The sequence below is a fragment of the Apium graveolens genome, chromosome 2 (genome assembly GCF_009905375.1).
Source record: "Apium graveolens cultivar Ventura chromosome 2, ASM990537v1, whole genome shotgun sequence".
Lineage (NCBI taxonomy): Eukaryota > Viridiplantae > Streptophyta > Magnoliopsida > Apiales > Apiaceae > Apium > Apium graveolens.
Genome location: NC_133648.1, coordinates 30189483 through 30201667, shown reverse-complemented (window position 1 = coordinate 30201667; position 12185 = coordinate 30189483). Strand labels below are relative to the sequence as shown.

The following is a 12185-nucleotide window of genomic DNA, read 5'->3' as shown; positions in this document are numbered from 1 at the left end:
GTTTACCTGCATGTTTTGTTTTGTTAACTGTGTTCTTGGCCTAAACTTGTTAAATTTTTTATACACTTGCCTCTATGTTGCTATACTTGTTAGTGAGTTTTACAACAGTTTTATTCCTTATATATTGTATTAGAGATTCATATGCGAATTGTGACCAATAATTATTAAATTTTAACTGTTTATTGTTGTATGCTGTTTATTGAAAGTGAGAGTGATGATTGTAAACATTATGATTTACATTGTTAAAGGATTTAATGAATAATAATAGATTAGTTTTAGCAAAACCATGAACTCAAATTAGACATTCATGATTAATGGAAAAATTCTAATTATTGAATTAATTTTTATCATATTTTTCCATAATTTTAATTTATTTACTAAATTAATTAGTAGGTAATGACACGTCACCAGTTTTTTTCACACACTTCTGGAACTTAGGAAGTGTAATCTATTTTAAAAAAATTGTTCGCAGAGTTTTACTGATTTAAAATGAGTTTTTGACAATTTTTTGTTAATTTTAACCAACTTTTACAAATATATAAAATCTACCAATAAAAGCATAGAAATTAAATAAAAGAAATTTAAAATCACTATTCTATACACCAAAATTCTATAAAGTTTGTTTTTTTTCAATTTTTTAGCAAACATAATCAAAATCTATTTTTTTTTTAAATTACAAATCACTTGCACGAATTTTATTTAAAAGGGCCCTATCCGAGTATCCGACCCAAAAATATAAGCACGCCCCTCTCTGTTTTGCTCTCTCCTTGCCTTTCCATCGGCGTCAAGGTATGTATTTGTACGATTACAACTCAATACACGTGTATGTATATATGTATATATATGAACCTAACAATTGCTGCTGAAAGAAATTGATATATATGATTGAATTAGCTTAGGGTTTGATTGATCCATGAGTTTGTAGCTGTACTGCCAATTTAATTGATTTTCCGAAACAGTTTCTGTCAATTCGTTTGTTTTGAAATTAATCGTTGCCCAATTAAACCGTTATTATATCTGTGAATTTCGACTCGTAGATCTTGTAATTTAGGCGCACCGTACATATGACTACTGCTAGCCAAGTATTTGCGGAAATTGTAGGTTAGTACTTTGTTATGAAAACGTGAAAGACTGTTATGCCTATGTAATTGGATTATTGTAGGTATTTAGTTCAATTGGCTACTTCAGTAGAAAACCTTGAAGAGAATAAACTCGCTAATTGTGTAGTTCCTTGTTGTCTTCAGTTATTTTGTTCATAGATATCGAACTTTATGGCTTCCGGAAACAGTTTTGTGCATAACTTAAGTGCTCTGCCCACAATGACATTCTATTATTCTATGTATATCTTTGCACCTCGACGACGCGCACGCGTCATTAAATTTTTATCTCAATTTTTTTAAACAAAGAATTACTACCTATTTTTTATAACCTCATCTAGGACTAGTAGTAACAAGTTAGCTAGTGTATGCATTTGGTTTTGAATTTGAATTTGAAGAATCCGAGGAATCAAACTAGATTTAATCAGAAAAGCTATTAAACAATTTTATCTATTGTTTACATTGTACATTTAATAAATTGACCTGTCGTTTGTCTTTGTTTGATTGATTAGTGTTGTCAGTTTTGTGGTTTAGGTTTGTAGTACACAATTAATTCAATTGTTTGGATTGTATATATGAACAATGTATTAACTGTTGATCTTAGCTTGTTTTATTGATTTGTGTTTGTTTTGATTGTTATATATACAGCAATTTACAATTCACAACCTGGGATTTGAGTTTGAAGAAAAGGAGGAAGCATACTAGAAGGTGATACATTGATATCTAAGTTGTCATTTGTATCTGTACACATCAATGACTCAGTTTGATTAATTGGTTTGTGTTGTTAATTTCGAAGGTTTTAATGTTTATTTTCTAATTGACTGATTATGTGTGCTGGATGCTTTCTATTACTTTTCTAGGTTTTATTTGTGCTTGAGAAGATATGGCTGAACGTAAAGTCTTAAATAAATATTATCCACCGGATTTTGATCCGGCAAAGATACCGAGGAGGAGGCAACCGAAAAATCAACAGATTAAGGTACGGATGATGCTTCCCATGAGCATCAGATGCAATACATGCGGAAATTATATCTACAAAGGGACCAAGTTCAATTCTCGAAAAGAAGACGTAATTGGAGAGGTAATTATATGTATATGTAAATATATCTTGTTTATGCTATTCTTCATCTCACAACATAAATTTTATGAGCACTAGTAGCCCACAGTTGCATTTTTAAAAAGGTCAACCCAATTTTTTGTTTATATAGTTGTGTACTACTATAATCCAATAGGATAAAAAGCAAGTCATCGCAAAGGTTTTAAGGATAGTATAAAAGCTCACCATTGGGAACCCATGAAAGTGAACATTGTTACTAGTCAAAAACTGTTGCTTAAGCATGCCTATTAGGAAAGCACAAAACCAAAAAGCCCATAAAAGCACGCGTCTATGAAAATGAGAATGTTGACCAGATATGAACAAGATTTTTAAATGTTGGGCCGTATATATCGTACTTTATTGGGCTTCATATAATACTTTTGGTACTGGATACCTACTATGGTACCATTTAGATCAAGTCATAATCAAGAGTGAATTATACAACCAAAGGAGATTAGATGAGGTAGAATAAGGGTGTTGAACATGAGACTGAAGAGGCGGAGATTGAATTTTTGGAGAATAAGTATCTCGTGCTAACTACAATGAGAATTTAAAATGAAAATACCAACTAGAACTAAGTAGATGTTGATGCCCAAATTTATTTTTTTAGCTTAGTTTTTTCAATAAAATGAAACTTGAACATTGATTTTGCTTTGAACAATTTAGTTTACCCTCGGTTTTATAGTTATTTGTACTCCCTCCATCCCATAATAGGAGTCTGTTTTCAAATTTTTACTCTTGTTAAGAAAACATTCATTTGATGATACATTTCCACTTATACCCATCTTAAATGCATTAACTTCGTAAGAATATGAACTATTTTAGACTCTTACTCTTTATTATGTTTTATACAATTTTCAAAAACGGTACCTTTGAAAAAAAATCACATATTTGTATTCGATGTTGGAAATAGAAATGTATAATAGGAAAAAAATTCTCAAAAGAGACTACTATCGCGGGACGGAGGGAGTAGCATGTTAAGTCTTTACACATATTCATATTAACATATATAGAACACACACACAGTGTATATCAATTTATTTTATAGCATCTTCATTTCGAAATGCCCTCAGCTTCATTTTGAGATACGCTGTGCTTTTCTGTTTAGAAGCATTGGAAAGAACATCCACAAAGCTAGACGCGTGTTTCTTTTCTCTATCACAATATTGCAAAAATTTGGGAAATCATGCAGTATGCTTCCACCTAAGAACACTGCCATAAAAGTATATAAATGTACTTCAAGATGAAAGTAGTTGCATCATAAAGTCTTTCATGACATTAAAAGTCCAACATCTAGCAAGTTTGTAGAGATTACTGCTAGTAGTAATGATAATCTGCATGACTAACCTAGTAACCTTTGTTGGTGGCTAGCAGTTGGAAAGAGAAATTGATGGAAGGCTATGAGAAGTAAAAAAGAACATTGAACTCTAACTTAATAACTATCAGTCAGAGATAGATTGAGTTTTACCGCAGGAGTTAAATTGTAATTAATCTACCCAGATTGTTCTGTGTTTCTAGTGTGTAATACCCCAATTTATTCTAAACTTATCCTTAATTCGGGTACCTATTGGCTGTCCAGGCCCGTTCAAAGTAAAATTCAGTCGAGAATGTAAAATTGAAGCCTTAAAAGAATTCAGTTGTATGAGGAATTATTTTTTGTGCTGTATTAAGGCAATATTATTAGTGTTATACCTTCTTATATTGCTGCTATATTTTTTTTGAATAAAGAATTAGTTTGTTCTGTTTTCCCCCCTTTATGCATCTCTAGGAATCACTGACATGTGCACATTTCCTTGGCATCTTTTGCAGACATATCTCGGAATCCAAATATTTAGGTTTTATTTTAAGTGCACCAAGTGTTCTGCCGAGATCACTATGAAAACAGATCCACAAAATTCTGATTATGTGGCAGAGTCAGGTGCATCACGAAACTTTGAGCCGTGGCGTGCGGAAGATGAGGTGAGCATTTAGCTCCGTGGAGCTGCATATATTATAATATGGTATCTAGTAACTGACTTATGTAATGTTAAAATTATGTTAGGTAGCAGATGAAGACAAACGGAGAAGGGATGCTGAAGAGATGGGTGATGCGATGAAATCTCTGGAGAACCGAACTCTTGACTCGAAAAGAGAAATGGACATTCTTGCTGCACTGGATGAAATGAAGTCTATGAAGGTATGTCTTTGGATAATACGCATGTACTGCTTTGCACACAAGCATTGTTTCTCAGGTCTTATGTTTATGCTATCACTAGCACATAGTGACTTCATATTCACATCATCAACATCTTTAAATTGCAAAAGGGCTTAGAATACTAGTTGCACTTATTTAAGCATAACTAGTCATCATTTGACCAAGCAAACATGGGCTTGTAGAGGTTCCACTTATCTTAATAAAACTGTAAGTTGATTTCATCATCAGTAACAGGGAGTGTGTTTGGTGTGCTTAAGTTCTTGTGATCTTTTGTCGTGGTTGTGTTTATTTTTTTAGCTCCCATAATATAATCTTGACACTAATATGTTTTCTTTGTTCTGTTCAGTCACGACACGCAACAGTTAGTGTGGATGCTATGCTCGAGGCCTTGCAGCGGTCAGCTCCAGAAGAGGTATTTATAGATTGAATAGACTTTAGTGCATATATTTAATCGGAATAAGAAAGAATTGGCACTGATAAAATATTCAAGTGTTGTATTATGGTTTATAAAACACTTTTTACTTAATTTTAATTTTAATTTTTGTGTACTTTTACTACCATGAACGACTATGTAACATTTAGACTGTTGTAGTTACAGGACGAAGACAAGTTGGTAGAAGAGGATGAAGCTCTTATAAAATCAATATTTCAAGTGAGTAGCTTAGAAGTCCATTTTCTTGCTTCATGATATTGCTTTTTTTGATGTGGACTCCTGGATTACATACGATTTTTGCTCATTACCAAATTTTCATTTAAGGGATCAAGAGAATATGTTAAAAGGATTAATGATGAAGATTTAGAAGATGACGAGGATTTAACAGAATCGGCCGCTGAAAATGGCGAATCTTCAAATAGTTCAAAGGTATGATATTTTCTGACGTTGTGGTGTATTATACATGTGTAAAAATGTCATATTACAGACACACATTACAATATTAAAATTTTAAACCATGTCTTGCTTGCCAAAACGTTGAGTTGCTCATTAATGAATTACTCCCATCACAAAATATATGCCAAAAAGTGTATTGCACTCCATTTTGTACTAAATTAATTATTGTATTTAAGAACTAGAATACAAGGTATATATGCATGTATACTTGATACTTAGGTGGAAGGATTTTGTCGAAGGCACTAGTAAAATAGTAGAAGCAGATGAAATTTGATCGTTTCCTGCAAGAAAATATATGCTTTCGCTTGCAAAGCAAAATGTTGTGGTCAGGTTTTGGTATGTGATTAACATGAAGGTAATTGTGTGTTAAAATGAATGGAATTTTGGTACAAGTCTAACTAATATATGAAAAGGAAAAAATAGCTAGTTATAGACTTTCTCTTAGTTTATTCAGCATACTATTTTCCCGTAGTTCATATGGCTCAAATATCTATCGCCAGAAGCATATCTGCGTGTGGGATGGAATTGTACTTGTGCTATCTATTTTTTTTGCTCTTAACATATGCTTATGCCTTCTAGAAATCTAGGGCTGCATATTTACTGAAAATAGAATTCTAGTGCTGCATATTTACTAATAATAGGCATATTACTATTAGCAATTTGCAACAGTCTCCTCACCACCACGTGCATTTTCTTTCAGTCATCCTTTTTAAATATAAATTTTATTTAAACATGTTTCAAGAAGTATTTCCCAAGTTTTAATTATTTCAGGTGTCTAATTAAAGTGTTCTAATTTTATCTTGTACAGAGAAGAAAGGTTTCTGAAGAATCGATTGGTAATCCTACAGACCACCTGACAAAAATCAGTACTCTTGACGTATCTAAAAGCAAAGGTAGGTACCCACTCTGTCTCTCTGTTCAGAAGCACCTACTCTCCAACATATTATCTGTGATGTGTTTGAAGCACGCACTCTCTGAGTTTTTTTGCGCTAGTCAATATATGTGCTAGAGGATTGTTTTGATAACGTGTCTTATAATTTTAGAAGGGAAAGAAGCAATATTACCTCATAGTGTATGTATGTTTTACTTGTAGTTGCAGGAACTATGAAACCATTTTGCCCCTTTTTGATAGAGGTGAATGGATGCCACGCATTCATGTCATTTTTTTTACAATTGTTACTTGGTCACATCATATCTTTAATCATCTTAGCGAGTCTTTATACATCTTGGCGAGAGTTGGACTATCAACATAACGAGAGGACTGAGGTTTAAGAATTAACAATTGGCCAAATCTATGTAGTATTTTTATAAAATACTTTGTATCTGTCAGTGTTAATTTTGTAATCTTTACTCTCTCAGTAACTATGTGATTGAGGTTTTCTCAATCTATCTTTTCTTATATTTTCAAGAAGTAAGAACAATAATAATGAAAATGTACTCATGTCCTGTTCCGACCCCTCTGTCCAACATTGTAATTTAAATAATTCGCCTTGTTTACCATAGTAATCCTTGACAAACAAGTAAAGTTATGACATGAAAGGATCAATGATTATTAAAGCTATTTTATTAAGTAAGACACTATCTTCACCATACTGAACTTCTAATTGCTATGTTACCATATCTGCTTACGTTTGTACCGCTCATCCTTATAGTGTTGCCAAGCCAATCGTTCAAATTATTACCGTTTTCATGGGTAAGGACTAGAAAGACTGTTACGATACTTATTTTTTATGTTTATTAAAAATTTATTTCTCTAAGGTATATAGGGGGGGGGGTGTTGTCTTGTAGCTTGTAGGTGTTGCCAAGCCAATCGTTCAAGTTATTACAGTTTCATGGGCAAGGACTAGAAAGATTGTTACGATACTTGATTTTTTATGTTTATTAAAATTTATCTCTCTAAGGTATATAGGGGGTTTGTCTTGTAGCTTGTAGGTCTTGCCATCACATGGTTTTTGCCTGAGGGAAAGGTAGTACTTGATTTCATATTCAAGTAATCATAATGGATGGATTAAATGATCTCGTAAAGTTTATCTGTTTATGTGCAAGTTAAATTTTCAATTCGTATAATATCAATGAGTAAATTTAGTCATCGAAATGTTAGTCCGCCAATTCTGGAATCTTTTTGGAATGCTAACATATATCATATGCATAATTCGCAGATAGTGCTCCTGGTCGCAGTACTTTCATTTTCAAGTCCTCGACAGTCAAAGTTTCAGTAAAAAAGAAACCTGTGGGTTCAGAAAAAGATGAGAACAAACAGGAGGGGAAGCAGAAAGATAGCACTCAACATGCTGAGGAGAAGGGCAACATTCCAAGCAATGGATTACTATCTCTGGGCCAATATGACAGCGATGCTGAAGATGATCTGTGAAGTGCTACAACAAAACTGTTATCGAATCAAATATGATATTTTTAGTTTCAACATTTGTATATTGGTTCGCTGTTAAGTTTTCTGTCCCTCCCAAGATACTATCCAGATTACATGACACGTTTTAAAGTGTTATCAAAATGCTTGGAGTGTCTTTGCTAATGAAGTAAAGTATGCATTCAGATAAAGGATAATTACTTGTATTTGGCCAAAACAGATATGTTTATTTAGACATTGTGATATCTGATGAAGATAGTTGCAAAATAGTCGTGGTAGTTCAACGATAATTGTCTATTGACAAAGCCAGATCTTTTCCTTCAAATATAGAAAAACTTCATAATTTCATTTTGAGCGCCGCTAGTGCAACGTTACAGGTATTTATTATTTTTCTTAATTAAAGATTAATGGTGAATAAATTTAGCATTTTAAAATTGTGACATAATAAGCATAACTTTTTGAATTCAAATTTCGTAATAGACTCGTTTGGTAATATTAACCCACGAAAACCCCTTGCACTTTACTTTTATCCTGACCTTCTTGAGCAAAAATGCATTTAATACTAGAGAATTCTTGAATTACATTTAAAATTATTCAAATGCATTAAATCTCGATAAATTAGATTAATTAATAATTTTTTGTAGTCCCGACCCGAATCCTTTAATACAAATTAATAATTCGCTAAATTTATAAGATAATAATTTTTCATTAAAATATATAAGTCCAATATAATATATAAATTAATAATTTTATCTTATGTCAAAATTATATTTTTGTTCAAATGGGCCATTTAAAATAAGACTCTAATGTAAACTTACTTTTTTTTTTGAAATTGATTTATCTATATATTGTATCATTTGTAGGGTACTATGTACATATTGCAATAGAAAATGAAAAATATGTACAAAAATATAATATTTTTCTGTTTTAAGTGTCCAAAATGTCGTTCTCCGCGAGCTCCTGCCTTAAATATCCAATAAATACGCACATTCAATATTCGTATTAATTTTTTTAAAAAAAATATGAAGTGTGTGGTGCAAGATATGCCTAAATTTTAACAAGACTAAGTCAAATTAACAACCCCAAGTAAGTTGTATTGTAATCTTAGTTTACATTTTTTGTACTTGTAACATTTAAAATCTGTAAAAATGTCAAAAGAGCAGACTTGAGTCTTTTTCTTTAAATAGTATAAAGCCTAATAATTCTATCTGAAAGAAGATCAAGAAGATCATGCCTCAGAAGAATTATGAAGAAGTTTGAAGTTGAATAAATCTGTTTTGGGAAAAATGTTCTAAGTAAAGATATCTACAAGTTACGGATTTAGTTTATAGAGAAGTCATTCGAGAACTCTATAATGACTTATAGAGAACTCAGGACAGCTACTAGAGAACTCAGAGATATCGACAAGTCAAATTGAAGACATGAAGATTGGAGATATCGACAAGTCAATTCTTCACTAGAGAACTCAGAGTTATCGACAAATAAACATTCATTAGAGAACTCTGAGTTATCGATAAGTCAAAATTGACTAGAGAACTCTGAGTTATCGATAAATCGATAAGTCAATAAATTACTAGAGAACTCAGAGATATCGATAAGTCAAAGTGAAGATATGAAGATTAGAGATCTCGATAAGCCAAATTCTCTTATAGAGAACTCAGAGACCTCTAAAAGTCAAATCAACTATGGAGTGTTCGAGATCTCGATAAGTCATTATACTTATCGAGATGTCAAGATCTCTATATGTCTAACTGGAGATCTCGAGGTAAAATCTCAAAGTACAAATTGCAGACCAGTTCAATATCCAAGATTAACAATCAACAAACAATCCAAATTGGATTGACAAGTCTACAAAAAGCAGCTTGAAGAGTGTGCAAGATCAAGAGTGAAGATTAACTAACAAAGGAAGATCAAAGTTAACACAGTATGCAAAGATATGCTAAACCAGAAATGGAAGATATATTTTTCATAAAATGTAAATGATTAGTGACAGTTTATCAAAGTGAATAGCATATCTTATTGTACACTGTGTAAACCAGCAGTTAAATAAAATATAAAGTTAACACTGGTCCTTTGTTAGGCAGTAACAATTTAGATAATAAAATCTTGTAATTCTCTCAATTAGAAGCTAAGCTCTTTATCAACAAAGAGCCTAGAAATTTTGTAGTAAAACATTCTTAATTTTAATATAAAATTATGTGAGTTTTGAAAGATCTGTGTTCACTGTTATTGATTGTTTGAATTTCAGTATTAACACATATCACTGCAAGATTACATTTACTTTGTTCAAACCAGAATACTTCAAGAAAAGCACAAAAACACCAAAAACACATTCACCCCCTCTGTGTGTAATTCATTTCCCAACACAGCGTTCCCTTTTGACGTTACTAAGAACACGCGTCATAAAGATGCGTATTCAAAATAAAGTAAAAAAAAGGAACACTTATGTTTTAATTGTTCTTCACATTTTAAAAAAATAAATACGTATATGTGAAATACGTATTCGGTGGGCATTTAGGGCACCCTCTAGCGCGTACATGTACTTGGGGCATATCACTTTAAAAGTGAGTATTTTGATTTTTCACCCAAATAAAATTAAGGACATGCGATCCGCTCTGTTATCTTCACCTTCATCTTTTTTCTTATTTAGCATAACATTTGTTTGTACATCGTCCATCAATTATGACCATGTTTCATATTTATATGAATAATCAATAACCTTTTCGACATCTATTACATTACGATTATTAATAATCTTATTGACATATATATTTGTAAATATATGTTAAAAAAATCAAAAATGATATACATAACAATAAATTAATAAATTATTAATATATATTAATACTTTATTAATTTATCAATTAAATAATATTTTTGATTAATTAATAATTCTCACCGATCTCAAGGGTATCAATTTATCGAGATTTACATGTATGCTTGAATTGTATTATTAAACACAATAATTAATTTTAAAAAGGTAGTGATTTTGCACTTACTTTCAGAAATTTTAATATCAAAATTTCCCCTTTCAAATAAGTAGGATTAAAAAAAATAACATAGATTACAAAGAAAGATATATTATAAAACATGATTAACCAAGTATTAAAATAATATTATTTATTCAAAAAAACCAAGTATTAAAAAAGTGGTAACAAATGAACACATTAATTTGGATAATTGGTTGTTTTGGAGCCCGTAAATTTTGGTTATAACTTATGATATATATGGATATCGTTGGATACGACCAAATTTGATTAGGTGCGACATGATACAAATGTAATTCAGATTAAGTTCAGACTAAATTCATTTTTTTTTAATTTTTTTATTATGCGACGTTTAAAAATAGTTTATTATTAATTTAATTTTTTTTCAATATAATATGATATACTTTGTTTTTAAAATTTTTGATCAAACATTTATAATTTTTTTACATAAAATTATTCTTATATACAAATAATACTTTTAAAGAAGAGATGGGTTAAATGTTAATGCGTATCGTTGAAATTATAATAACTAAAATACATTTTCTTTTATCTTTTTAGATAAGTCATAATAATACTACAATACAAAGACACTGCATAGCACCTAAAATTACTTAATCTTCAATTATTATAATTTTACGATCTGCTTCCGCTTACTGCGCCGCATTTGAGGTGCTGCCAATCTCAAAGTTGCAAGTATTCGCCCCAAAGACCACAGATGAACCTGCAAATGATGATGGGAGATGAGGACTAAGGCCGTTATCAAGGTCCAATACTTCTCCAAGTTGATTGAAAGGGTGAGGCACACCAACCAAGCCATTAAAGTTACGAAGGCCATGTTCTGCTAGATAGAGAGGAGCTATGTTCCTTGTCGACACAACATATGTGATCTTGCAGCTTCTTGGTTGTTATTCATCCTTCAAAACACGGTTATACTTTGCATGCAACATATTGATCTGTTGAACAACCACTGTTATGCCTTTTCTTTCCAGATCCTTTTTATTTTGATCATTAAACAAGTCAAAAGTCTACATTTTTGTCCCCTTTTTTGCCAGCTTATCTGTTTCATCATTATATCTCCTTGAGAAATTAATAAAAATTATAATGCATATCTGACCATAATCCTAGTATTTGATTTCTTTTCATAGCTTCAATAGCAGCTATAGAGTCCGAATAAACCCCGATCGAAAGGCGCTTGAGATGGGAATTGCATACTATGGACAATATATTCTACTCCCTCTATTTTTTTATATAATATTTTAGATTTTTCATCAGGACTAAGGAGTGTCATTATTATGGTCTAATATTCATTACTTTTCCTTCTTTACTCTTACACCCGTGCACATTCTCTTTTAATTATCAATTAATACTATAATTATTGTTATGATTAAAGTAACGTCAAAACACATTTCAAAAATTAACCTCTCATCTTCATTTTGAGTTTTTTACTCCCTCTTATCTTTATTTTGAATTTTCATTTTTAGTAATTTTAATTTTTCTCTAAAATTTTCAATCTCCCTCCCATAAAATTTCAAAGATTTTTATCTACCTCCATAGCTT

At 31.2% G+C, this 12185-nt stretch overlaps 1 protein-coding gene across 2 annotated transcripts; it reads left to right on the top strand.

Annotated features, from left to right (window-relative positions):
- The first annotated feature begins 684 nt into the window (after positions 1-684).
- LOC141707215 (splicing factor YJU2) lies at positions 685-7910 on the top strand. Of its 2 annotated transcripts, none has more exons than XM_074510256.1 (10): positions 685-789; positions 1746-1805; positions 1958-2178; positions 4003-4152; positions 4235-4369; positions 4734-4799; positions 4986-5039; positions 5145-5249; positions 6085-6169; positions 7436-7910. In XM_074510256.1, the coding sequence occupies exons 3-10, from the start codon at positions 1981-1983 to the stop codon at positions 7645-7647; spliced, it is 1005 nt and encodes a 334-aa protein (XP_074366357.1). In that variant the 5' UTR covers positions 685-789; positions 1746-1805; positions 1958-1980; the 3' UTR covers positions 7648-7910. The 2 variants fall into 2 exon arrangements, with proteins under 2 accessions (XP_074366357.1, XP_074366356.1); XM_074510255.1 differs by having other exon boundaries at positions 687-789; positions 4980-5039.
- The last annotated feature ends 4275 nt before the right edge of the window (positions 7911-12185 follow it).

Coding starts and splice junctions, on each gene's coding strand:
- LOC141707215 (XM_074510255.1), top strand. CDS start 1,981: ATGGCTGAACGTAAAGTCTTAAATAAATATTATCCACCGGATTTTGAT. Junction 2,179..4,002: donor AAGAAGACGTAATTGGAGAG/GTAATTATATGT, acceptor CATCTTTTGCAG/ACATATCTCGGAATCCAAAT. Junction 6,170..7,435: donor TGACGTATCTAAAAGCAAAG/GTAGGTACCCAC, acceptor CATAATTCGCAG/ATAGTGCTCCTGGTCGCAGT.